The following is a 27,882-nucleotide window of genomic DNA, read 5'->3' on the forward strand; positions in this document are numbered from 1 at the left end:
AGGTAATCTGGTTCAAAATCCGGCTAAAAAAGGAAGTCGGTCAAAAACGCGCGAAAACATTTCCGGTGGCGCCATCTAGCGGCGGAAAATGGCATTATCGCGGTCAAGCGCCGCCAAGACTACTGATGCCAAGACCATATATTATAATATAGCCGCCCTGATCTGATGCGCCATGCTAGGAAAACACAAACGCATAGCGTAATTATGTAACACGTTTCTGCCGGCGCGAAATGGTCTAATTCGGTTCACGCGGCGAAAGAAATCTATTCCTAGGCAAACCCGGCTTTACTGATGAGTGGACAGCGTGACGCACTGCGTGATTCACGTTAAGCCGGGTTTTCCTAGGACTAGGTTTGTTGCGCAGCGTGAACCGAATTAGACTACTTCGTGCCGACAGAAACGTGTTACATAATCACGCTACGCGTTTGTGTTTTCCTAGCGAGGCGCATCAGATCAAGGCGGCTATATAAAGTATATGGCTTTGGCATCAGCTACTATGTCGTCTGCATGCTCCGGTTTGAAGGGAAGGAAAAGAAAACACACAAGAGCGAAGATAATATCGGCAAAACCGCGGCGCGCGACGCATTTGACTGCTCCAGAAGCAGTCGGCCAATCACGCCCGACGTAAATCGCCGTCGTCAGGCGTATTGCGCTCTGTAGGAAAACAGTCATGCTGCTTTTTCTTACTGGTGAGTGGACGGCGTGTCGCGCTGGGCGAATCACGTTGCGCGCGGCACGGGAAACCTGCTCCTATATAGGAAAACCCGGCTTTACACTCGTCGTTAAAAAAAAAAACCTGCTCCTGGGAAATCCCGGCTTCAATGTCTCCCTGGCGCGAAGAAGATGAAAACTCTATCACCGTCCAAGACATTGTTTACATAGATATTTGTCAGCGGGAGTTTGGCATCAGCGAAACAAGAAAAAGAGGAGAGAGAAAAGCACGCTGCTGATATTTCTCGTTGTTTTTTTTTTTGTTTCTAATCATCCGGTTGTGTTTTTAGTTTGTTGTTGAAAATGGCTGATATTCTTTCGAGTCGACACGAGAAAAGTTTGGGCCTTTTAACCACGAAGTTCGTGTCTTTGCTTCAAGAAGCCAAAGATGGAGTTTTGGACCTTAAAATCGTAAGGCTAATTAATTGTTTATATCTTCGCGGCGGGGCGCTATAGCTACGGAACCTTTAATGACATGTGAAAGGTTTCTTTTTTTTTTTTTAAAAACAAAAGGAATGGAAATAAAAAGGGGAGAAATGAAATCTAAAATTGTTACAATCGTTGTTTTTGACTTGGTAGCATTGCGGTATTAAAGAAAAATATCGAATGAATAATTATCCTAATTTGACAAGGTTGACATTGTAGTTTCGCAACAATGGCGGGAATCCAGACCCGCCGACTGTGTTCGGATCGAGACTCAGGACCCGTTTCTCGCATGGGCAAACGAGGCACGTGCCCGGGGCTAATAAATCTCCAGGGCCCCAAAATTTCCTTTTTATTGTTTTTTTTTTTTTCTTGGCATGGCCCACTTTCTCTGTGTATGCCTCAGAGAAATATGGGGGGGGGGGAAAGGGAAAGAGCTGAAAAATTCATGTTTGCTCAGAGATGAGGGACAAGTTTTGTTGAGGTCATAGGCTTAAATGTTCATTGGGCCCAGGGGCTTGAGTCCCCCACTCTAATATTTGTCACTATTTTCATTATGCATATTGAGCGAGAGGAATAGTTAATGGTATTATCCCTTTTTGACGATGTGTTGGAGATTTTTTTCTGTAGTAGGGAAAATGTGTTCCGGAAGCATGATATGGGAAGTCCCAAGAGCACCCCCCGCTTCCCAGATGCTTTCTTGCCAAAGACAAAAAAATTGCCAACTTATAGCCAAAAGTAGACAATACTACTACTTAAAGTGGAAAAAAATGACAACAAAACAAACTATAAAAACAACAAACAATACATTCAATTGAACACGAGATTGAGATCAAAAATGAGGCAACACATTAAATGAACAATGGGCGACAAAAACAGGGACTATTTTAAATCTAACAATGGTCAATGCAAATAAGTATTATCAATGGAATGTACAACCTGACAAGGAAGCAAACATTCCAATGAAAGAAAAACATATTAACAAACAGTAAAAATTTCACATAGAGAAAAACAAACAAAAGAAAACGCTTTAGCTGATTCAAACACTGCATTCTTATTACTTGCGACACCTATTGGTGACTTCACCGTAAGAGAATGACAAAAATAAGACCAGTAGTCTATAATGAAAAGGAAATTACAACCTTAAAGCTGGAGGAGGTAGATGACTTAAAAAAGTATGCTCTATTGCTTGTTATACATTTCCCCCATCTTTCCTGAAATTTGTGAATACCACGCCAGGAAAAATCTTCCTCTTTTGCTGCGAACCATTCATCGAGCTATTTTTTCACATCTTCGTACGAACCAAAGCGTTGCTCAGAAAGTGTGTGACCCATCAATGGAAACAAGTGGTAATCGGAAGGAGCCAAGTCTGGTGAGTAAGCCGCATAGAGTAGAACTTTCAGCTGAGTGCTTCCAACGTGCCGCGAACCACTTTTGCTGTATGTGATGGAGCATTGCACATTGGCCATTGAACATTGTCAAGGAGCATTTCACGTTGTCATGGGGCATTGCGATTGGAAACAGCTTGTTGACTAATGCCCAATTGCTCTGCGAGTTGTTTTTGTGTCTGTGTAGTATCATCTTCGTCCAACAATGCTTCCAATTCCACATCTTTTTTTTTTTTTGGCGGTTTTCCATGTTCCATAGCTGCCAAGTCTCCCGAATTTTAGCTTCATCGCTCGACCTCCCGAAAAGTACTTAAATCTCCCAAATTTTTACGAAAATCACAAAAATCCCTAATTGTCCCTAAAAATTCCCTACTTCATTAAAAAAAAATCCCCACTTATGAAAACAATCCCTAAGGAATTTATTGTGGGGCATGAAGCCTCTTTTTTTTCCCTTTCGAAATGACGTCACACGTCGTAAATGGGGAAATTCCTTTTTTAAGGAATATTTACAAACCCTCTGATGGGAACAAGAAAGTTGTTTGTCTTATCGTGCAGGGAAATGGCTTAGCAGCCAATAGTCCTGGATAATAATTGAAGATTCTAGTGACGCGCATATGGTCAAAATTTCTTTTGTTTAAGTTATGTACGTGCGATTTAACAAAGCATGAATAATTATAAGCAAAAACATATTTAATCAATTTTAAAGATACTTATTCCGATGAATTTCCTTTCATCAAACGTTCCAGAAGAGGGCCGACTTTTCCTTTTTGTACAAGTTGTGTTACGGGCATAAACATCGGTCATGGAAAGACTGCCATCATCACTCGTGAAATTTAAAAAAAAACATCAAGCAAGTGTCACAAAAAGTCAGTGTTCTTCAAAAATTGACGGTGTTTTCCTTCATCTTCCGATGATTTTGGGGTCATTCGCGCAGAATGTTTGTTCACAGCGTTTCTGATTGAACACAATATTTATTTTTACATCATTGAAGTTTTGGCCTCCAATTTCACTTGTTTTTTTGCGTAGGAATTTTATTCCCAAGGGTTTAACTTCCATGTGTGTAAAATCCTTATTTTAATTTGACTTCAGTAGGGATTTTATTCCCTATGCTTATGTTTGGAAAATCCCTATTTTATTTGGAAAAATCCCTATTGTATTTATTAGGGAGTGGTTTTAGCATAAAATTCGGGTTTGCGCGAAAATCTCCCGAATTTTCATTTTCAAAAGTTGGCAGCTATGATGTTCCTTGTCTGCAACATCGAAGTTGCCACTTTTGAAAAACCGAAACCATCATTCACACGTATCTTGCGATGGAGCATGTTCACCATAAGCTTCTCGAAGTAATCGGTATGATTCAGCAGCAGTTTTCTTCAAATGAAAACAAAAAAATTAATGCTGTCCGCGAATGCTCTTTGTTCAGTATAACTTTCGACATATTGAACACAACAATACAACACTACGCACACACTTTTCCAATTTATCACTCGTGCGCATCTGACACTTGCTGATGACGCAACAAAATGGCGCAGTGTCAAATCTTCATAGCACAAACTGCATTGGTGCACCATCTGTTTTCTGAAATCCGCATTTCATACTTGTACACCTGGTATACAGTCAACTCTAGTATTACAGCAACCTCCTGTTATAGCAACCATTCCATTACAACAACCTGTACGAAAAGTCCCAAATGTTTTCATATAACAGTTGTGCTAAATATTTTCCTTCCAATATAACGTTTGTTTTCCACGGAACGGGGAGGGGGGTCATTATATCGACTGTAGGCCTATATATTTTTATTTTTGTAGTTCTTTAACAAGGATACAGCATGAATCGGATGAAAGGATGAAATGTTTTGCAGATCTGCAGGAAATATCCACAAACTTGCACAGGTCCAGGAACCAGCGATTGAACAGATTGCAGTAATGTCAGATTCCGGTGTCTCGCTACTAAAGTTTTTGGCAATAACACCTAGCGACAACACATTGATACAATCTGGTGAAACAATGTGCCAAACTCAATTTTTTGAATTTAATGGTTTTGGGGGAAGGTGAAATTTAGTCTGAATTAGAGCTTATGTGAGATTTGGCAAATTCAAACACAGTCGAATCCCATTATAACAAACTCAAAAAGACCGGAGAAATTGATTGTTAATAATGATATTTTGTTATAAATTAATTGCCAGATTCTTTTATGTTGTTCTTACGTAAACGTATCTGGGGGATTAGAAAAGTTTTAGCCGAAACAAAATTTTTTTTGCTATAACGGTATTTGTTAAAAACGGGAATTGACTGTATAGCAGTGAGAAAAATTTCTTGATATGGTTAGGCATATATGTTCATAAAACCAAGCGAAATAAATGCCAAAAAAATATTTGAAAATAAACATTATTTGTGAGAATTTGTATTTATTGTGTAATAGCGATTCTTTTTTATCTGAAACCTGATTAATTCACTGACAGGCTGCTGATACTTTGGCTGTGAGACAGAAAAGAAGAATTTATGATATAACTAATGTTTTGGAAGGAATTGGCCTGATAGAGAAGAAGTCCAAGAACAGTATCCAATGGAAGTAAGTTTAGTTTATGTTATATTCATATGATGCTTACATTCATCATTAATATTTCATATAGAGCAGACGCTTGTTTATGTGAACCTGGAGGGAATGTGGAAACGTTTTGTATTAACCATAGAAAGTTTTCTCGCTTAATTTGAAGTGAAACTGATTGCTGATGCACTCAAGTATTTTTATGTTGGTGAGTCTGAGTGACATTATAGTTTTTACAATTTGTTGGGACATGCTCTGGAAATTTTAGACTTGCTTAATGGTAGAAATAGCTGCTTTGTGGTCTTGTGGGTATCGTGCTGGAATCTCATAGTAAGGATCCAGGTTTGAACCTTGACTGTGCAATGGTTTGGCTGAAGTTGGTTTTCTGTACTTTCCCAGCTTCGAGGTACAAACTCTGGTCTTCCATTTGAAAAAGTCTCTCCGCAGAGAGCAGGCAGACTTGCATGAAAATTCAGACACCAACCATTTTGAGTTCAAAATATGGAAGTCAAATGGCAGTACAACTAGAACAGGAAACAAGTGTAACTCTGATAACATATATATGTTAAGGCTACACATACATTCAGTACACATATATTGATATGCAGGCCTATCGATTCATTAAGAATTCTGCAGAGGAAGGTGCATGCAGGACCGCAACTAGATACTTTGTCACCTAGGGAAAACCAACATTTTGATGCCTTTTGTCTTGTAGAAGAAGCAGTTTGAGGGTGAATTCGGTGCTCGTGATCCAGCACCCGTGGCACCAGACCTGCCTGCTTCCCCTTGGCAGCCCTGGGTGCATGAATGTGCAAGTAGTGGTAGAAATATGAGTTTTATATAAACAGTTTATATTATATAATTATTTTATTATTTTTATATAAACATATTTTTTATATTTAAAATGTTATGTAAACATTTTTTTTATAAAATAACCATTTATAAAACGAACAACACTGCATGCCACATGCTATCTTTGAGTGATTTACTGAGATCCTGTGTAATGGGGATTGCATGATGAGTTACGAGACAAGCAATGAATTGGCTGCTTGTGAAGATTTGTCTCGAGTTTGTACCTCAATGAGACTCCCTAATCCTCCTGAACCTTGTATAACAGAAAGCCATGACAATGCTGTTGCAACAGGTTTGTGCTGGGTGGTGAAAGCAAAAACCTGGTGTATTCAGAGAGAAACCTATGCATGGGTGGTGTGGATTCACACTGCATTTGGCACGTATTTCCTTATTTGAAATCTTAATGATCATCACTTATAGAATGTTGTTGGATTAATAACGTCATCACACTTGTAGTTTATCTTATCAAAATTTCAATCTAATCAACTTCGGCATGGCTCATTATCCAATGTAGTACACAATAATCATATATTTGGGAGTGTGTGTGTAATGTTGATTTGTGTCATTTTAAAACAATAACATTTTTTTCCTTCTTAACTTCAGAGGCGCTGGCCCCGGTTGCAATACACGAGAAATGTCAGATCGTCTTGTGAACTTGAAAAGGGAGCTAGAAGCTCTGGAAAGAAAAGAAGAGGAACTCGATCGGCACGAAACTTGGGTCCGTCAAAGTATAAGTAACATTCGAGATGATCCCCAGAACCATGATTTGTCATATGTGGCACTCAGTGATATAAGAAATTGCCTGCCCGATGATGTTCTGCTTGCGTTTCAAGCACCTATCGGGACAAAAGTGTGTGTTTCTGCACCAGATGAGGTAAGTTTTTTTTTTCTCTGTTGTAAATAGCAGTCAGTATATTTATGTAAATATCTGTGAGAAAACTTATTTTTTTTAAATTTACAGTCACTTGTATCGTTACTTCATTTTTTTCTCTAATTTCTTTTAATTTACAGCTAAATGAAAATTGTAATTTATATATCGTTAACTGGGGCTACTTTATGACAGCTTTTGATGTTTTATAAAGTTTCTAGGGAATATACAATTTTTTTTAAACAATATATTAGAGGTCCTAATCATGTCATCTTTTAATTACAGATGAGTCTTTTAATTGTTATTTGACAGATAATAGTTCACTAAATAACTGTCACAAAGTTACTCTTGTTTATAGTACAACTTAAGTGACAATCAGATTTTCCCCTATTGTAGTTTATGTTTTGACACGTGTCAAAGTTTTACTTGCATAGTGTTACTTCAGGACGGGGAGGACAAAAGTGGAAAAATATTGAATAATTGTGGCAGAATTATATCATGAATGTTTTAGTTTTTAATAAACATATAAACACAATAACTGAGAGTAAATGCAAGAAAATAATGCAGAAAAATATAAAATTCAAGACGCAGGCACAAGTTTTTAGTAATTTATTGTACTTCTGCTTGCATTTATTGCAGGAGAACATCTAATGTCTTGCTTCCCTCTATGCTTAGAAGCATTTATCCTGAACACTATTTCATTGTTTAGTACCAGATTTCGTTTTTCAAATTTTCCTATCAAGTCATCTCCAGTGTTTACTTGATCTCTCTATCACATTCACTGGAGTACCTGATTTACCAATTTCTCTAATCATTCCTGGATAATATTCTCAAATTACAACAGCATAGACTCCTTTTTTTAAAATTTTCTTTCCTGATCACAGGAATGACATTGGCTTCTGATTCAGAGTCCGTTTCATGCAAACTTTATCTGATTCTGCATACACAAAAGACTTGGCATCACTTTCACATGAACATCTTTCTGTTCTGATTCTTTTTGGCACTTTCTGTGCTGGACGCAAAGTTGCTAGGATATAGGATATTTCCACTGGATAAACTCTATAAATCCAACACAGAGATGCTCTATTCTCAGGAGCCACATTGATTATGGTCTTTTGTATGCTTTTCTCTGTCAATTCAGTTCTTTGCTGATTCAGGTGCTCTATAAAGCTTTTATTTACATTTTTTTTACAGCGCCCAGCCCCCTCATCCGGGGCAATGGCTAAAATTGACAATGGTCAATAGAGCCTGGGCAGTGCATGGTATGAAATGCAATAAAAATTTTTTTACAGATTCATTTTCCCTCTTGAACATCCACATAATTTATGTAGAACTTCTTTGTTCTGTGAGCTTATGTCAGCTTTCTTAAATCTGAAAGGTTTCCCCCTCTCAATTTTCCTTAACTTTTTTTTGCCTCAAAATTGTATCACACTTCTGAATTATTATAATAAAATATGTATTCAAATAAACTCACTTTGAAATCCAGAGCTGCTCTAAATTTCGTTCACCTGTACAAAGTTTCAACACTTTCCTGAAAATCACTCAATGTGCATTACCTGAAGTAGCTTTACAGGACTGTTCCCGTTCCATGCATGTATTTCTGAGAGTCAACAAATGACAGAATTTTCTGGGCACATTGTGCTGAAATATTTTCTCTCTGAACCGCTTAGAAAAGTGTGGCAAATTTGAAAGTGTGTTATGAGGCATGGGTGTCACAAAATAAACTCAGTTTATGGTATTTCAGTTGGGCATAATAATATTCTATCTTGACTTAATTCAAAAATTTATGGTATTTTAGTTTTTTTCAATAGTCATGGTGCTTTTCTGGTTTTAATATATTTTTACTGTCATTAGTTCACAGGTCCAAAGAGGTATCGAGTTGATATGAAGTCTAAAATGGGGCCCATCAATGCATTCCTGCTCAATGATGATGGATCTGCGAATTCTCTTGAATTACGCCAAGCTGTGAGTGTATTTCACAATCTGATACAGTAGACTCGCATTAAACTGACACATATCAGACCAGGGTGTCCCAGATTAGCGAAATTGTCAGATTACTGGAAGTCAATTGTAAAAGCCAATTTAAATAATAACTTCTGTGCACACACATACAGTGACATGCTTTCCTCTTCTATACTCACGGTTTGAAAAATTTTGGATCACTGGACGGGACGGATTAATGAGAGACCACTGTATTTCATATTTTTTCTATGCAGGGTGCATGGGGGAAGTCCTTTTATCCTGGAATAACGTGCGAACCATTTATCCTAGAACAGGGGTCTTCAATGCATGGCCACGGGTCACATTTGGCCCTCTGAGCTTTTTGAAGTGGCCCACAGATCCTTTTCAGAAAATTCTTAAAAACACTGAAAAATGGTTAATTCTAGAATTAATTAATTCTGTACTCAGTCACGCTTCCAAATTGTTATTTATATATATTTTGATTTGTCGTGGCTGTGGGTCTGGACTGGATTCTCGTTTATGTTACAATTGCGATTGTTGTAGATTAAGGTAGCTACAGTGATCGGTGGGAGCTCTACACGGTTAGTGTTCTGTGCTGACCGCATTGTATAAAGCTGTCGCAGTATGGTTGCATTAAAAATAAAACATGAAGACACTCCTGATCCAGGAAGAGGTGATTTATTGCATAAAATCTCTTGTGGGCTCATTGGGCGAATTTGTCAGCTTGCTCTTTTTCTTTTGTACCTATTCAGAATTTAATTTGAAGAGGGACCCTGAATTTAATTAATTTAGGTTTGTTGGACTTTCGGATGCAACCATCTTCCAGGGAAACAGTACAAATTCTTTTGGAGATGTCAAGTGGGGTCGGCCCCCCCCCCCCCCAACCTCCCAAATAACAGGCCTGATTTAATATCAAAAGTTGTAGCTTTTTAAGAGGAAATGCAAATCTTGCATTATCATATTCTGCTCGGGCCCGCTTGGGGGGCACTTTTCCTTCAAATTAAAAAAAAAATCTCAATTTTTTTCCTTTTGTCACAAAAATGTTTTTTTTGATTGGGTCTGTGAGTGTGCGGGACAAACCTCCCTCAAGAGAATATCCGTATTTCTCTGGATTCCAAAAGTAAGCACGTCTGCTATATTGCCTTTTTGACTTTTTCACAATTTGAGATTAATGTAGCTCGGCATTGCCATTCTGAGGTGTTTCATCTTCATAGAGAAAAATGTCTATTGGTGGGTCAGTATGGTAACTAAGTATTCTGAGACTGCTGCCTTCATTTTTATAGCTCAGTAAAGTGGACCCTAGTCCAGTAGGAAAGACAAACGAGAAAAATCATAACACTTCCCCTAAGACTTGCAAAGGGATTTTCGCAGACCTCTCTCTTTCTTTTTGGTCGCTCGGTATATGTAAATGTATATGAATTTTATATAATACAAGTATAAAATTTAATTTCTATTTCACTTATTAAACTTCATTTTTCTGAAGAAATTAAACTGAATTTATTGGAAAACATTTTTTTGTTTAGTATATAGTTCAGGGAGACCTCCTTCGTGCTGCAAAAATGGAACCTCCTAGTGAAATGGTTGAAGAAGCCAAGCAAATAACAGTTGAAATCACCAACAAAGCAAAGACTTCAGATGTACTTAAGAGACAACAGCAAACACTGCAACAAGAAATCCAGCAGAAAGTGATAGAGCCTCCGGCCAGGAACTGCAGACAGACTCGTCAAGCATCCATTGGCGTTAAACGAACAATCGCAGCTGTCATGGGCAGCAGCAGAGCAATGCAAAAAAAATTGCAGCAAGAAGTGAAACAAGTGAGAATTTAATTTGCCTCTGGGGTGCATTCATTAACCATTTGAATATTGAATTAACTTGCCATTGATCTGTCATAACATCAAAATGCCAGGATGGTTGTTTTTTGCCTATTTTCGAATTGAAAGAAAAAAAAATGTATTTCTAAAAAAATCTTTCTTGCCTTTTGAATGCTTATTTTGACATTGTTTTATGTTTATCTTTCTCTCTGTGTGAACTTTAGAAACCATATTTTGTCGAACTTAAAGATGTTTTTTTTGCACAACTTTGGCAGAATATATTTCTAAAATTTCCATTTCTTTGTATTAATCATTAATTCTGTAAGATTTCAAACAGTTTCAAGTATTTTAACTCATCATTTTTTTCTCATTAAAAATTTGATATTTCAGTCAGTAAATGTTCAACCGCTTACAAGGTTTCTGCAAGGATAATCTCTATTTGACAAATGGGCAAAAAATATAGTAACCTCTTCCTAACCTAACCGACCGCACATTAGAGAAAGGTAAAGACGTTGAGGGGGGCGGGAAAGTATAATACATAAGTGCAGATAAGAGATAGATGTAAGAGAGTGTAGTTATACTAAATAGATTTCTCTATTCACCCTCACCCAACCAGTTTGCTTTTGCTGTTATTCGTATATAGTAGAAGGATACATCATATGTGGGAAGTCACTAATAATTGTATGGAAATAAAAAGAAGGTAAAAAGAACAACTTCCTATATATATATATACACACACTGAAGAGTCAAAAAAACTGGTACACCTGCCTAATATCGTGTAGGACCCCCGCAAGCCCACGGAAGTTCCGCAACACGACGTGGCATGAACTCGACTAATGTCTGAAGTAGTGCTGGAGGTAATTGACACCATGAATCCTGCAGGGCTGTTTATAAATCCGTAGGAGTAATAGGGGGTGGAGATCTCTTCTGAACAGCAAGGCATCCCAGATATGTTCAATAATGTTCATGTCTGGGGATTTTGGTGGCCAGCGGAAGTGTCTAAAGTCAGAAGAGTTCCTGGAGCCACTTTGCAGCAATTCTGGACGTGTGGGGTGTCGGAATGCACAATGGACATAAATGGGTGCAGGTGCTCAAACAGGATGCTTACGTACGTGTCACCTGTCAGAGTCGTATCTAGACGTATCAGGGGTCCCATATCACGCCAACTGCACACGCCCCATACCATACAGAGCCTCCACCAGCTTGAACAGTCCCCTGTTGACATGTAGGGTCCATGGATTCATGAGGTTGTCTCCATACCCGTACACGTCCATCAGCTCGAAGCAATTGGAACCTAGACTCGCCAGTAGTCGAGACCTGCCATTGTAGCCGCAGTAACCAATCTAACAACTATGCCAGACACTTGTTGTATTATATAGGCGTTGCCGACAACAGCCCTGTACTCTGATTGGTTCCATATCTCTTTATTTGCATACGCCTGCCTGTACCAGTTTTTTTTGGCTCTTCAGTTTATATATATATATAGGGTTACAACAAAGCCTGATGGTGAGAAGAAAGAAATCAGAGCTTGTTTTGACTTTATTCCAAAGGCGTTTGGATGCAATATTACATCCTTGATGGTAAAGTGGTTTATTCTGAAATACCAATATGAAAATAAATTTCATACTTTTGGAAGGTTTTTCCAACTCATTAAATTTCTCAGTCAAATTAACGAATTTTTAGCAATTAAAGTTAAATATATTTATGTATGTATGTATATATATCTATGTATATCAGAACTATTTATTTCATTTTGTCTCTTAATCGAAGGCCCAAGAAGAAATTTTCACGAAAATCCCAGTGACCCCAACTCCGAGCCGCATGACCACAAGACAGTCTCCTAAGAAAGGTGCCTCACAGACTTTCTTGCCCGCTGCATCTCCTGCCACCAGTACAAGGAGGCAAAAATCTGCACCCAAAGCTGAAGTTATTATCGATACACCTCCATTGCCACCACCTTCTCCTTCCCCGCCGGAAACAGGTAGATGAATGAACAAAAATCATTTACAAATTTTACTATCGGTGTTTTTATATTTCAATTATCGATAAGGCAATTTATCATGTGAAGCCAACTAATAGAAACAAAATGCAAAATTGCAAAAATGATGTTTCATGAGAGGGACCATGTCACTGCAAATGAAATAGAAAACCAAATCAAGCAGTCAGTGTTGACTATAATGTTATAAATAATTTTTTTTTTATTATTGGTCAGTTAAATACTGTCATGCTATTATAGACGGAAAAAGAAGTATGGGTGTAAGGTTTTTCTTCACAAGTTCTTTTGTGGGAAATAACTTTTCAAAATAGTCTCCTGATGATGCCAACCACCACCAGTGTCAGGAAAATGTTGTAAAAGGAAAAAAAAAAAAAATGTACCAATGAAAGCTCTTTTTACCTCAAGAAGCTTGTGCAACTAAAAAATATTTTTCAAATAGTGATTTGACTTCTTATGTCCCTAACACACACGTGCATTTCTGTTATCAAAAATTCTACTATTTACACAGTGCATGCTGCTTGATATGATCATATTGGGGTTTTGGAGTTTTTATAACAATAGTCGATTGATAACTATATCCAAAAAGAAAAATTTGTGTTGTAAGTGCAATGAGACCATATGTCCTGTTTGGTCTAACAGGATGTATGGAAACAGGGCAAATGTTTTTTCTCCGCATAATAACATGTTTCAAAATGTTGAATTTTGCATTTTTTTTGTCATAATGTTCTAAAACAGGATTTTTTCCCCCTTTAAACGAAAATCGTTTTTATAAATTCAGAAATTGTAAGGAGTTGCAATGGAACTGTGTTGTTTGTATCACAAATTATGATACTTTTATAATGTACAGGTTGTTGCATCCATTCCCTTGTGTTTTTCTAGTTAAAGAATTTTGAATGTGGTCAGTTAAAAGAAATTGACCATGAACTGAAGAAAGGGACTTTTTACCTTACACATGTCTTCACTGTAGGAAAGGAATTGCAAAAAAAGTGCCACACGCATAAATCATAGTGGCAAGTATGGCCAGACTAGGACATTGTGAACTGAGCATGGAGACTTTTGTCAATAATGGAGACTTCTGACATCCCACATAATCTTGCAGATAGATAATGATAACTTATAATGGGGAAATAAGTTTGGTTCAATGTTAGCTTCAAAACATGCAAACAAAAAACTTTGATGGAAAAAAAACGAATAACAAACTGAAGTCCTGATAATTATGAACAAATTTTCCCCATGTTATGATATTGGTCTGTTCTATACCTTTCAAAAGTGACACCAATACCCAAATAATAACCAACACTATTCAGGATTTTAATAAGCAGCGTCTTCTGTTTCAAGAAAAATGGTGAATAATTGTAACTTTGTAATTGGATTTAACAGCTTTTATTAATGACCATCTTAATAGGAATTTTTTTTAGAGTGCAATAGACACAAAAACTCTTCTTATACAGCTGATAAAAAAGTTAAGGGTTAAAGAGAGTTCCGTGATATATGAATATTTTTGATCATATGAAAAAAAAACAGCCACTTTGTAATGTGTAATATTAAATAAAGCCTTTAATTGTGGCATGAATTTTATTCCAGAGCCTATGATGATAGATGGCAATGGACAGAGTGCAGATATTCTTGCCAACATTCCCAAAGAAGAACTGTTTGATGCGCAGATAGGTAAGGCATATTTTTTTTGTAAATTGTCTGTTTTTTTTTACGTAGCATATGACAATTTTTTCCGTTATTTGTATCGGTTAATCCTTTAAGCGGCAATGAAAAGATATTTTATTAATAAGCGGCCTATTATTTTAACATTGACAGGCCCAGATATTTTGTAAAAATAATTTCTCAATGGAAAATTTTTCAGCTATAAACCCCCCTTAGTTTGCACCTGCTGGAAATCGGAAGAAAACCTATTTCATTAAAAAAGATATGACATTTTGAAAATGAGTTTAGATATTTCTAATTACCACTTAAAGCATCAAGGGTACGATTTGTCTGATAATGTTTTCTTTTTGATAACCCGGGCTATTATTCAGCTTGGATTTTTTTTCAAATTTCAGATGTTCTTGGGTAGCTTTTTATGCAATTTTTTAGGTTCAGAATTTTTAAAATTAGTTGTATATTTTCTAATTATATTAACCTTAACTGCCAATAATATCTTACACGATCCGCTCCCCAGTGCCATCTTTTTTTGCTCACATGCTGTAAAGATGGTATAAATATGCCTGTGGCAGTTAACGCATAGACTTAGTAAGACGTAAACGTATAGATTTTTTTAAAGATGTTCATAGTTTTATTCTGCAGAGAAATAGTTATTTTCAACAATTGTATGGTAATATGGATCTTCTAGAAAATGATTTGCAGGGCATTTCAAATTATTCAAATTTAAAAGTATATTGTAAATTGTTATTGCTATAAGTTGAACGTGTATATATAAAGCTGACATATATTACAAGATATAAATGTCATTGATTTGGCTTGCTTACTTATCTTGGGAATTTCACTGCATGTGAAAAAATCACAAAGTTATACAGTTGAATCTTGTTTCAACGAATACCGTTATAGCGAAAATCTCCTTTTAACAAGCACTTTTCTAATCCCCCAGATAAGTTTACATAGGAACAATGCAAAAACCTAGAATTCCTTTACAACAAAAATTTTTTTTATAACAAAGTGATTTCTCCGGTCTCTTGGAGTTCATTACAATGGAATTCGACTGTATATACAAGGTGATTTCGATTAAAATTCCCCTCTTGAATGGTTTTTTGAAAAACTGATCTGAATACAGCCAAATTTTTAGAATATATTAATGAGATCATGGGAGATAGATTCATAAAAAAAAGGTTCAATTTTCTACCACCAGGTAAAAAATGGTGCTTTTTTTATTTTTTTCCCCATGGACCATATATCATATATACCAAGTTTCCATGGAATACTTCCTCCAGAATGGATGCTACATAGTTTGGTGTATTGTCAGTATAATGACGGGCGCAACATTGGTCTGAGCATTGCCACGGTGCAGCACATACCAGGGTGCTATATAGGTCTGATTAGTTTCAGTATGTTGAAACTACTCAAACCTATATAGCACCCATTCTAGTAGATGTAGTTCATTGAAACTTGGTATATATATATATATATATTATATGGACCATGGGGGGAAAAAGGGAAATGCAATAAAAAAGTGTCACTTTTCACCTGGTGGTGGGAAATTGAACTTTTCCCCTGATGAATCTCTCTCCTATAGTCTCATTAAGATATCCCTAAAATTTGGTTGTGTTTGAATAAGCAGTTTTTGAGAAAGTATGAGAACTTTAATTATAATCGCCCTATATATGGAAACTGGTGTTTGAATTGAAAGTGAATATTGGTTCATCTCACTAATTCTGCATCATTTGCAAACCAACGACAATACAGAAGTCATGCTTTAATGTTTTCCAAATATTTTTTCAGTTTAAAAACACTGAAAATAATTTTCAAAACTCTTAATAACCAGACTAGATTTTTCTTGCTAAGATTCATGAACCATCTCTTTGGGCTAAAAGTAAAACTCTTTGAAACTTCTTATTGTTACATGTAATGGTAAAAAAGTCGACATAATATAGCAGTAGGTTAATCATAGCCCATATTTATTTTTATGTGAAAAATTCTAAAATCACCTGCACTTCTGCCACAACACATTTTTAACTTTGTTATATTGCTTTCTATATAGAATATATGCTTTCTATATGAATTCTTAGAGTTAATACTATTGCATAGCTGCCAAGTCTCCCGAATTTTAGCTTCATCGCTCGACATCCCAAAAAGTTCTTAAATCTCCCGAATTTTTACAAAAATCACAAAAATACCTAATTGTCCCTAAAAATTCCCTATTTTAAAAAAATCCCCACTTATGAAAACAATCCCTAAGGAATTTCTTGTGGAGCATGAAGCCTCTTTTTTTTCCCTTTGGCATCACACGACGTAAATGGGGAAATTCCCTTTTTAAGGAAGTTTTACAAACCCTCTGATGGTAACAAGAAAGTTGTTTGTTTTATCGTGCAGGGAAATGGCTTAGCAGCCAATAGTCCTGGATAATAATTGAAGATTATAGTGATGCGCATATGGTCAAAATTTCTTTTGTTGAAGTTACGTACGTGCGATATAATAAAGCATGAGTACTGATAAGCAAAAAAATATTTAATCAATTTTAAAGATACTTATTCCGATGAATTTCCTTTCATCAAACGTTCCAGAAGAGGGCAGACTTTTCCTTTTTGTACAAGTTGTGTTACGGGCATAAACATCGGTCATGGAAAGACTGCCATCATCTGATAAAAATTGTTTTTTCGGGTTTGAAGACCGTCGTCCGTTTGAGTTTGTTCTCAACGTTTCCCCAACACTAGTGGTTGGCATCATCAGGAGAATTGATAAACTGGATCAAAGTCAAGTTTTCCGGAGTCTCAGGTTGTATTTATGCACATAAGTGGCTTGAACTACACTATTGTTTTGCGATTGGTCAGTTGATTCTATGGCTGGCAGCGTAGTGTAAACAGTTGTTATGCTGGTAGAACCTGATTGGCCGAGAGATGTGGAGTTATCTGATTGGCTGTTGTCATCATTCTGTTGCTGGACCTTGAAGGGGAAGGTTCTTGTTCTTCTGAGAGCTGGTGTCCAGGATCTGCTCAATTTCAAAGTTTCTTCTCTTCTATTATAGCTGTTTTTGTGCTTGTATATTTCAATAGCCTCTCTGTAGATTCGTGGGAAGAAGTGGTCAACATTAGCTATTACCTGTGTTTTGCTGAACTGTACACTGTGGTTGTCGTAAAGCGCATGCTCTGCCACCGCCGACTTTTCTGTTTGGCCCATTCTGCAGCATCGTTCGTGCTCTTTTATTCTCGTGGCCACAGATCTTTTTGTGGTTCCAATATATACCTGACCACAGGTGCACGGTATTCTGTAGATCCCCGGTGTTGATAGAGGGTCACGGTGGTCTTTTGCTGATCGCAGCATTTCACATATTTTTCTGGTTGGTTTGAAAATGGTCTTTATACGATGTTTTTTCATGACCTTGCTGATTCTTGCCGTCACTCCGGGGATAAAAGGCAGCATAGCTTTTCCAATTGATTGTGACTGCTCATTTTCCGTTGGTGATTCCTTGATGGAGCGTAAGGCTTTCTTGATGTCGTCTTTCGTGTACCCATTAGAGCGGAAAACTGATTTCAAGTGCTCAATCTCTTTACCTAGATCTTTTCCTTCACATAGTCTTCTTGCCCTCTCGATCAAGGTTTTCAGTACGCCTCGTTTTTGGTGAGGATGATGATTGGAGAGCTTATGCACATACCTGTTGGTGTGAGTAGGCTTACGATAAATGCTGTGGCCTAAACGTTGACCTTGACGGCTGACCAGAACGTCCAAGAACGGGATCTGTCCTTCTTTCTCTATTTCCATAGTGAACTTGATGTTCGGATGGATTCCGTTGAGATGGTCCAAGAATCGGTGAAGATTTTCTTCACCATGCCCCCAAACAACGAATGTATCGTCAACGTAGCGGAGCCAAATTGTTGGTTTGAGAGGCGCTGTTGTTACTGCCTGCTCCTCGAATTTTTCCATAAAGAAGTTGGCAACTACCGGGCTCAAGGGGCTTCCCATAGCTACTCCATCCGTCTGTTCATAGATGACGTTGTTCCAGGTGAAATAGGTTGTAGTAAGGCAAAGCTGGAAACTATTTACTGCCATCATCACTCGTGAAATTAAAAAAAAAAACATCAAGCAAGTGTCACAAAAAGTCAGTGTTCTTCAAAAATTGACGGTGCTTTCCTTCATCTTCCGATGATTTTGGGGTCATTCGCGCAGAATGTTTGTTCACAGCGTTTCTGATTGAACACTATTTAATTTTACATCATTGAAGTTTTGGCCTCCAATTTCACTTGTTTTTTGCGTAGGAATTTTATTTCCAAGGGTTTAACTTCCATGTGTGCGAAATCCTTATTTTAATTTGACTTCAGTTTTTGAGTAGGGATTTTATTCCCTATGCTTTAACTTTTATGTTTGCAAAATCCCTATTGTATTTGGAAAATCCCTATTATATTTATTATTAGGGAGTGGTTTTAGCATAAAATACGGGTTTGCACGAAAATCTCCAGAATTTTCATTTTCAAAAGTTGGCAGCTATGCTATTGTGAACTTCATGTCGGCCAATGAGGAACAAAATGCAGAGCAATCTGATTTCTTTGCTCTGAAGGGGTTTTTTAGGTATTGAAATTCATTAGAGGCTTACAGTATGGAGGTATTACTTTGCTGCATAGAAGTTTGAAAGTGGCCAGGAAATCATGATGCATGAAGAGGAAACATGAACACATTGAAGCTAAGAGGTGCCCAAGTCACATTACCATATGACAATATTGGCTCATTGTCCTTATGGGCGTGGGTAACCTCTATTTATCGGGTGACAAGATTCAGCAAGTTTGAGAAATGGTATGGACAAACCTACATGTTATCATTGACAAAGTATGCTCTTGGCGTATTAGTTGTGCTTCTGCCTGTCAGTGCTACATTTGGGTGAATAAATTGAAAACATAAAGCACAGATAATTTTTTACCTTTTCTTTGTAAATTAAAACTGTAAAGTTGGTTTTAAATGTGATAATATGTTTTTAAATTACCATTTTTTCAATATTCCATGATCAAGAAGTTTATTTTCTTGTGCAGATGCTAAACTGCAAGAAGAAATCTTTGAAGAGCTGGTATCAAACGAAAGTATGTTTTTGTTTTGTTTTGTTTTGTAATTTGCTGAAAGCCAGCTGCATGACACAATATCACAATAGTCTAATAATTCTTTCATTGAAATATAGGTTTAACTGTTATTATGATGTTTTTTTTCTGCATGGTTTTACTTTTACTTCACATGTTCAGCACAAAATCAACTAGATGAAGTTTTGTTTGTTAATCCTTTGGCACTGAGCAACTGACAATTTGGTGTTTAATCTAAAGTGTTCTTTGGTTCTGAGAACACAACACAGTTGCCAATGCTCCTGGAAAGCCTTCCAATTTTGTAACCTTATTGAAATTTTGCTTATGGGAAACCATATTCTTCCAATTTTTCATATCTTTAAGGTTAAATCCTCAAATCTACAGTAGCGAACAATTAAATTTTGCTGCTTTTAAATAATGAGGGAGCCTTCTGCATGCAGGACAAGCAATGCCCAAAAAGTATTGTCGGTAACATGGAGGTATTATGAAGTATACCTCCTATATCTAGATAATACAATGCCTCCACGGTCGGAAATACCCAAAGAGCTAACTAATGTTAAACTGTGAGCGTAGCTGGGGTGCAGATGGTGAAAAAAATCTGTTAACGCACCACAACAAGCTTTGTTGAGGAAAAGAGTTTAAAAAAAGATTGGGGGGAAAAAAAACCCAGCAAAGCTAAAAAAGATATCACTTTAGCTCTCTGAAAAATGTCAATATAGAGCTATAGCGAGATTTTTTAAAAAATGTCATTATAGAGAGAGTTATCGTAGTAAAGGATATTGTATCAAGAGGAGTTCAAAATTAGAGCAATTAGAAAGTAGATACGGAAAATTATCATTGTAGTGAGGTTTCACTGTAATTTTAATCCTTGATTTCAGTGGCGAAAAAAAATTCAAGTAGGCTTTGTCGAAAAAACAAGATTTTTATTTATAAAAAGTCTGACGGCCAAAATTAATGGAAAATATGACAGTGTCATTTAAAATGGATCATATGGTCACACTATATGTAATCACCAATAAAAAAAGACAAAATCCCTATTCTTCCCCCTTTTATTTATATGACATGTTTTCTTAGGCAACAAAATATTTTGTCACAGGACAGACTACACAGATTTTTCAAGTCTGGGAATCTGTACCCATGACACTGTAAAACTAAACTAGTTTCACAAAATGCATTTGAAGTTATACTTTGCTTAAAATTTTTATAAATGTATACATTATTATTTTTCAGTTTTCTCTCCCTTGTTGCGGCTTAGCCCACCTCCAAGTGGCAGAGATTACTACTTCAACCTGGACAGGTCAGAAGGTATCTGTGATTTGTTTGATCTCCCACTGACACCATGACCATAGCTGAAAACAAGGTGTACATTTTCTTTTCTTCCATTTTTCTGTACCATAATGTAAAAAGGAAGAGTTTTAGTATTTCTTTTTCCTGAAAAAGAAAAACAACATATTATACACACACAATGTATGTTCCATCTTGATTTTTCTTTTTTTTTAGACTGTAGAAACGGGTTCATGCATATTTTTCTCTAATTGTTTTATGTTTGTTCCCCCGCCTTTGTTACTGTTGATTGCTATTTACGTTTTCTGTACCAGTAGTTATGGAAATACTTAGAGGAAATTATTTTTACATAAAAATTGTATTTATGGGTATCCAGTTGCATTGGATACCAGTACTGTTCAGTTTCGTACAAAGTTGTGTATAAAATATGACTTATTTTATGAGGCATCATCATACAGTAGAACCCTGGGGGGGGGGGGGGAATTAACCAGCGTTGAAAAATAACAAAACACCATGAAAGATGAGGGAGAGCCAAGCCTTTGAAACCATTTGCACAGATAATGTAAAGTTAAGCCAAGGATATGATTATTTGGTAATTAGAAGGAAGCATGATAATTTACATTGTTCAAACAATGTTTTGAGCAAATAGTGGTCTCTGATAATGAGAGAAGAAGCAGAAAGTGACAATTGCATGTAATGATAATAATGCCTGAGAAGACCATTTTTTGTTTCTATACTTGTAATCAGGAATTCCTTCATAGGTCCTAAAGAAAAGCAAGCATTTGGGAGCCCTATGACTAGGGCCAAAATGATCGGTTTATTAGAGAATATATATATGCTGCTTTAATTTTCAGGATATGATAATTGGGGTTCTACTGTATATTTGTTGGTGGTGTCATTTTGAATTTTGGTAATATGCTTAGTACAATCTTACCTTGGCTAACGAAGATAATTCGTTCCAGAATCACATTCGTCTGCTGAAATTTGATTTCCCATAGGTTTCTGTAGAAAATTAAGTTTATTCCAGGTATGGCTCGAAATGTGAAGTTAACTTTTTTGAAATAGCAAGAACCACTGTTGAAAAGACAAACTGACTGAAGGCTAAAATGCTTCAAAATTATATGAAGTAAGATGAGATATTTGATTTTTACATGTTCACAACTAAGTTGGGTTCATGGGTGTTTTCTTACATGATGTGGTCAACTCATTTCTGTGTCTCATTCTGATGGAAAAAATAATCTCCAAGACCATCCGGACTTGAATTTGATGCCAAAAATCTTGTACTGAAAGAACTTGTGCACTAAAACATTGGAGTCTAGGTTTTTGTGATGCATATTTTTCCCTTTGCTTAATTATTCTGTGGCAAGTGTTTAAAACGAGTCTGACATAGATTGATTGTGCTAAAGTGGCAATAATTTTAATGATTGTGCAAGAATTCAGCTCACAATACTGTTGTGTTATGTGATCGTGTGTACCCTTGTCAACTGAAATGCTCATTAGCTAAAATAGAAATATGAAGTAAAAATTCCCCTAGCTGAAAAATCTGTAAGCTGAGATGTTCGTTAGCCAAGGTATCACTGCATAATTTTCATCTAAAATTATAAACAAAATGTGAATTTTAAGTTTTTACATTTATTCTGTATTTATTGTGAAACTTAAAATTTCTGTTAATACATAAATAATTGAAACGGATGAGGAGATTCTCAACTTCCAAAGCCTGGGGCTATAAAAGGTGAATTGGTAGTAACAGTAAAAATTTTGGCCAATCACCTTTAGTACTTTCCTATTGAGGCATCAGTTTTATTAGAGCACTTGTTGCTCTCATTCTCAACATCAACTTTGCATTATTAGGTGAAAAAGGTCCCTACTTGTATATTTGGTTACATGATCCTCCCCCTCCCCCAGTTTCTTGTTTGTATGTTGAGCTTTTATGACTTTATGTTCTGGGTAATTATTACCTTTAAACTATGGAAGGAAAGTTTCATAATCACTAGATGAACACTGATGATTAAGTGGAATCAAGCATTGAAGGGGCTCAGTAACATTTTAAACACATTGGGCTGGTACCATCTACGTACAAAGAATACAAAATTCAGTGATGAGTGCCTTATTGAAAACACACAAATTGTGAAGACGAGATTCTGTATTGCATCATTTTGTTTCTTCTCTACCTTTATCTCATTTCTGGCTATTTAAATATGTTAATTGGCCCCATTAAATATTTTCCTTGAGAGAAATTCCCATAGTGGCATAGGCGATTCTAAAAATTAGCATTTTAGCTAAATGTCAATCACCTACTATTTTATTAAAGTACTTGTACCTTGCTTTAACCAACTTAGTGAGATCTCTTATAACTCAAATTCTTGATGTCTCTCAGTAATTTCAACCATTTTTAGTAAAAAAAACCCAGTAAATTCAATAGTTCTACAGCTCAAATTTCCAATAACCTGAAGTACAGTGGAGCCTTGATAGCTCCACACCCGGGGGCGGGGAACAAAATACATGTAAAGTTAAATGGATGCCAAGTTAGTGGCCCCTGAAACCTTTTTAGATTGTTTATACACATACATACACCTAAGGTCGCCAGATGAGATACTTGTGAAACCGGAAAAAATCCCAGAATTCGTTTCTAAAAACTGGGGCATAATACTGAATCCGTTAATAAAATCAGACAAAACCATTTGGTGGGTAAAATTGCCAACTTACAATGTGATATAAAAAAATATCATCACACTACTTCTATATAGCAGCGTCAAAACGAATAAAACATCAGGATTGAGTTATGATTATCAGATGTCCAGAATATATGGGATTGAAGAGCATATACCATGAATGGGTGTGTGTGTGTTACATTATATATGCTGAAGGGTGGGAAAGTAAGTAGTAATAGTTCTAAGGAGAAGCAAGTAGCTGGAGTCCTATTTCCAATGTCTGAGTTTCCACTTATTTAAAGTGAAAACTCTACAATGATACTCAATACAGCGATAAATCCCATTTTCACATCATTAGTTATCATTTTACTTATCGTATCATCATTTACGTTTAGAATCATTCTAGAGTTCTTTTTCACTGCTGCCACTTCTGCATTCATACTTCTAACAACTTCATAACCATTTTTTTACAACAATGAAAATCTGACCGTTCTCTGGCGCAAGAGAATTTCTCATCACTTGCAGTCAATTTAAAGATCGAATGAAATAATATTTGAACGTTTAACTATGAATAAAGGAAATATAATTGAAAATTAATAATTCTGGCTAAAATATCCGACATAGATATAAGTTTTATTGAAAATAGGTAATGCAAAAATATGATTTGACAATTCATGTAGAATTATATTTGCACAGAACCTATAACACCATCTAGTGAGCTGTACATTCATTAGAAATTGATGGAACACTTCAGAGTTAAGTTTCTCCTTTTTTTGTACCAAAACTGTGTATACCTCGAGACAGCACAAGTACCTCTTACACAAGACTGTTCTCAATTTTAAAAAATGCACGCACATAGTTTGAGAAATTTAAGAATTAAATAGTTCTATCCAAAAAAATATGGAAAATAATTCTTTCTTTGATTTCGTAAGAAAAAACCGGGACAAACAGGCATCTCATCCCGAAAGGTTTTTTCCAGGACAGTGAATTTAATAGCAAAAAACCTGGACATCTGGCCACTCTACGTATACGTAAATAAAGTTTATAAGTTCTATTTCATTATCTACAAATTTGAAAAATTTTTGATCTGCAATTCAGTCTCAATGTTGAGATTAATCTTAAATTAGGTTTAAGAAAAAGCACATTTTGGTTGCTGAAAGATTTGTTATTAGTGATTTGTACTAATGTCCAAAATTAGGAAAAGTTTCCTCTTTCAAATCAAAATTTTGGTTTAGCACATCTCGCCTGAAAATTTCAGGTTTCCTCCACACCTGTCTGTTGCTATCATAGTCCAAGGTTTCTAAAGCAGGAAGCAATCTTACTACTTCAAGGTGTAAGGGAGAATTTTTGACTAACAAATGAAACACAGAATTTGTGAAATACAGTCTTTCCTTAGCATACGCGAGGGTTTCATTCTGGGGGGGGGGGGGGGGGGGAAGTGACTGCAAATACGGAAAATCTGCAAATAACACAACCCATGAATTTATGCTTTTTTTAGACATCTTGTTTATATATATTTTGTGGGGTAGAAGTAGAGAAGGCTTTCTGTGATTCTCTGGAATGTTTTCTTGAACAAATATTATAATGTCTATTAGCTGTTTCTCCATTTCAGTTAGTTTATATATAATAAGTTAATGAGTATGATAACTTCCTACACGGTCTCGTCTCTCGACAGGGGTAATGGCTAAAATTAGCTGAAGTTGATAGAGCCTTGACCACGTTCGGTTTGACAGAAAGAGTATGGGTAACAAGGCTTTCTCTTCCAATTTTTCTACATTTGGAAAAACATGTCGTAGAGGGATCTATGTCATGGAAACAATCCATTGCCGATTTAAACTTACAAAGCCCTTGCTCTGTGTTGCTTGAATAATGAACTTGTCGTTAACATCTCGATCTTGATCATCATGTTGTATTGCTTTGGTTTCAGGAGCAGTCAGTTTGATTAATCCCTCCCTTGTCAATTTCTGAATTGCTGTTAATTAATTCTGCAATTTCCTTCTGTCCACTTCATTGAACCCTTCTCCGTCCTCCTGTTTCACTAACGTAACAATATCTTTCATAAGTTTTTGGCTGGATCTGTGGAAATGAATGTGCCCTCAGGCTTTCTTTCAAATAAAAGGTTTCCATTTTTATAGCTTCCACAGCAATGACCCTAATGGCATTGGTGAAATTCATCCATGATTTTGACTTTTCCTGTATTTGCATCTTTTTTTGAATACCTGCACAATCATTGTGGAATAATGAAAGGGGGGTTTTTAAACATTTATTTAATACCTGCAATTTATATTTTGTCCTGATATGAGAATTGGCATTGCAGCAATGTTTTCGCAGAAAACTAGGAAAGAGACTGCAAATACAAAACTGACTAATACCAAGGGCGAACTGCACATGAAAGTAATGTCAAAAAATTTTCAAACTGGCCAATGCACGGGCAATTTATAAAAACTAGTTGTGATATCAGTATAAAATGTAGTCGTTTTAAGCGAGAGAGCCTTTTCCCCCTATCGAATGTAGTATTGTGCCAACCATATGAATAAATGTGAAATTACTGAGGTGGTGGAGTTATTACGGTTCCACTGTAATTAATGCAAATTATCAGACAAGATATCAGAGTTTGACTGTAATGTAACTTGAATGTGGGAAACAACATTATAACGATGTTTGCTCTTCCGAATTCGCCAGCAACAACTATTGTTGTATGTTTTAAGATTGTGCTTGGAGCAGATATCAATATGTGGAATTCTGTCCGTATATATTTTTTGCTCATTCTTGAGAATAAGAGGAGTTGCTTCACTAGACTTTCACTTTGTAGTTTGGTTGATGCACCACAAAAAAAGAGTTTCTGTAATACAAAAATTAACAAAGGACCGTCTCAGTGAGTTTGCGTTACAAAATAAAAAGTGACCTTAAGAGCCGAATCCAATTCTTTAAAAATGATGCATTATTCATGGTTTATGTTCATTGTGGAACTGAGTCACAGCAAAAAAAAGGGACCTTTTATACGATTTGAGAATTGTATGTGAAAGTTCAGTTTCATATTAAATGTTGAGTGTTTTATATCCCTTCAAACATACCAGGGTTTTCTTCTCTCTTATATGAAAAGGGTAGATGTTTTTTTTAACATATTGATATTGAGTACCTGATGTTACAGAACTTATGCTTGCGTGTATTTGAGCCATCGAGAACTGAAATTAATTTTTGCATTTACGTGTTTTTTCCTCCTCATTTTCGATAGAAGAAAGAGCTGAAAAAACGTGGATTAAAATTTTTATAATAGTTTTATGATTTTAAAACATGATATGAATTAAATATTCCGATTTTGATTGGATATATAATTGGTGATTCATTCTGCATGTTACTGCAGTTAATGGAAAATAGTTTAGTTTGCGCTTCTGATTTCTAATTTTGCTTGTAGTTTTCTGTTGATTATTGCCATTATAACCACGATTTGATTTTTATTCTTTTTTCGTTTTTATCATATGAATTTACTTATAAAAAAATGCTTATACTTGATTCAAGTAAGAAGAAGAAAAAAAACCATGAACTGACTTTGCAGTTGCAAAGTTGTATTTTTTTCTTTCCCTTTATATTTTATTGTACACATGTTTTTGTTTCAAATGTTTAGCTTTTGTAAATTTTTGTATATGTAGCTAAAGATTTATAAAACATACTTGACAGAAGTATTTGGTTTCTTTTTTTATTGATTTTTTATTGATTGTACGGTGGATATCCAGTTTAGCTAGAGATCCATAACTCACAGAAAAACAAATCGGGTTCTAGCGATTTGGTTGAGTTTTGGGCATGGAAGTGATCAAGCAAATTTTGCTGGGAACCAAGGCTATAATATTATATATATATAATTTTTTATAGATAAATTATGTTGCCCGACATGCCTGGGAAATAGAAAAATTTTAAACAGGCATGTACTTTTTCAACTATGTGGCAGAAGCTTTCACATAAAATAGTGATTCAGACATTTATTACTTATATGTGTGAAATCGTAATGTCTAAAAATAAAAAGTGTCAAAGCTGAATGGTACTTATTGGCATTAAAATTTGTTGCATGCTAATGGTTTAAAAATGGTGTTTCTGTAATTCAAAATACATAGCTATATAAGATAATATAGTAGTAAAAATATGCAGGCTACTATGATAAGTTGTTAAGAGGAAAGTCAATATTCATATGTGTGTGTTGTAAAATTCTACTGATGAGCAGATCAAACAAGTTTGTTTACTTTTAGAAGCAAAACCAATTACTACCACTATTGTTGAATTGGATTTTAATCCTTTAAACCACATTGAGAGATGAGATATCTCTCCTTAAAAGCCTCTTATTTTAGCATTGGTAAGCCCAGATATTTTGTAAAGTTGATTTCTCGGTGGAACACTTCTCCCCTTTGCCCCTGCTTAAAATAAGAACACAGCGTAGTTCACTAGAAAAAGATATTGCATTTTGAAAGGAGGTCGTGGTGATTTTCGCTGTGCCGCTGAAAGGGTTAACCATTTTATTCCTTCAGATGAAGTCTTTAATAGTTGCTGGTATGATAGCATGAAACATACATTACTCTGGATTCATAAATATGTTAGGGCCACACACACACATATACCCGTGCAATACGTTCTGACATGCACCGAATCAGAAATTCCTCCAAGGAATGTTGACAAGG

General features: G+C 35.9%; 1 protein-coding gene across 1 annotated transcript; it reads left to right on the forward strand.

Annotated features, from left to right (window-relative positions):
• Positions 1 to 905: 905 nt before the first annotated feature.
• Positions 906 to 26,897, forward strand: LOC149081789 (transcription factor E2F4-like). Its single transcript, XM_089235558.1, has 9 exons — positions 906 to 1,122; positions 4,981 to 5,090; positions 6,522 to 6,792; positions 8,641 to 8,751; positions 10,272 to 10,562; positions 12,330 to 12,540; positions 14,140 to 14,223; positions 19,239 to 19,286; positions 20,511 to 26,897. The coding sequence occupies exons 1-9, from the start codon at positions 1,015 to 1,017 to the stop codon at positions 20,621 to 20,623; spliced, it is 1,347 nt and encodes a 448-aa protein (XP_089091684.1). The 5' UTR covers positions 906 to 1,014; the 3' UTR covers positions 20,624 to 26,897.
• Positions 26,898 to 27,882: the final 985 nt, after the last annotated feature.

Source organism: Pholcus phalangioides, unplaced genomic scaffold (genome assembly GCF_987345545.1).
Source record: "Pholcus phalangioides strain wild (caught in Gottingen) unplaced genomic scaffold, Ppha-v1.0 ptg000009l_1, whole genome shotgun sequence".
NCBI classification, from domain to species: Eukaryota; Metazoa; Arthropoda; class Arachnida; order Araneae; family Pholcidae; genus Pholcus; species Pholcus phalangioides.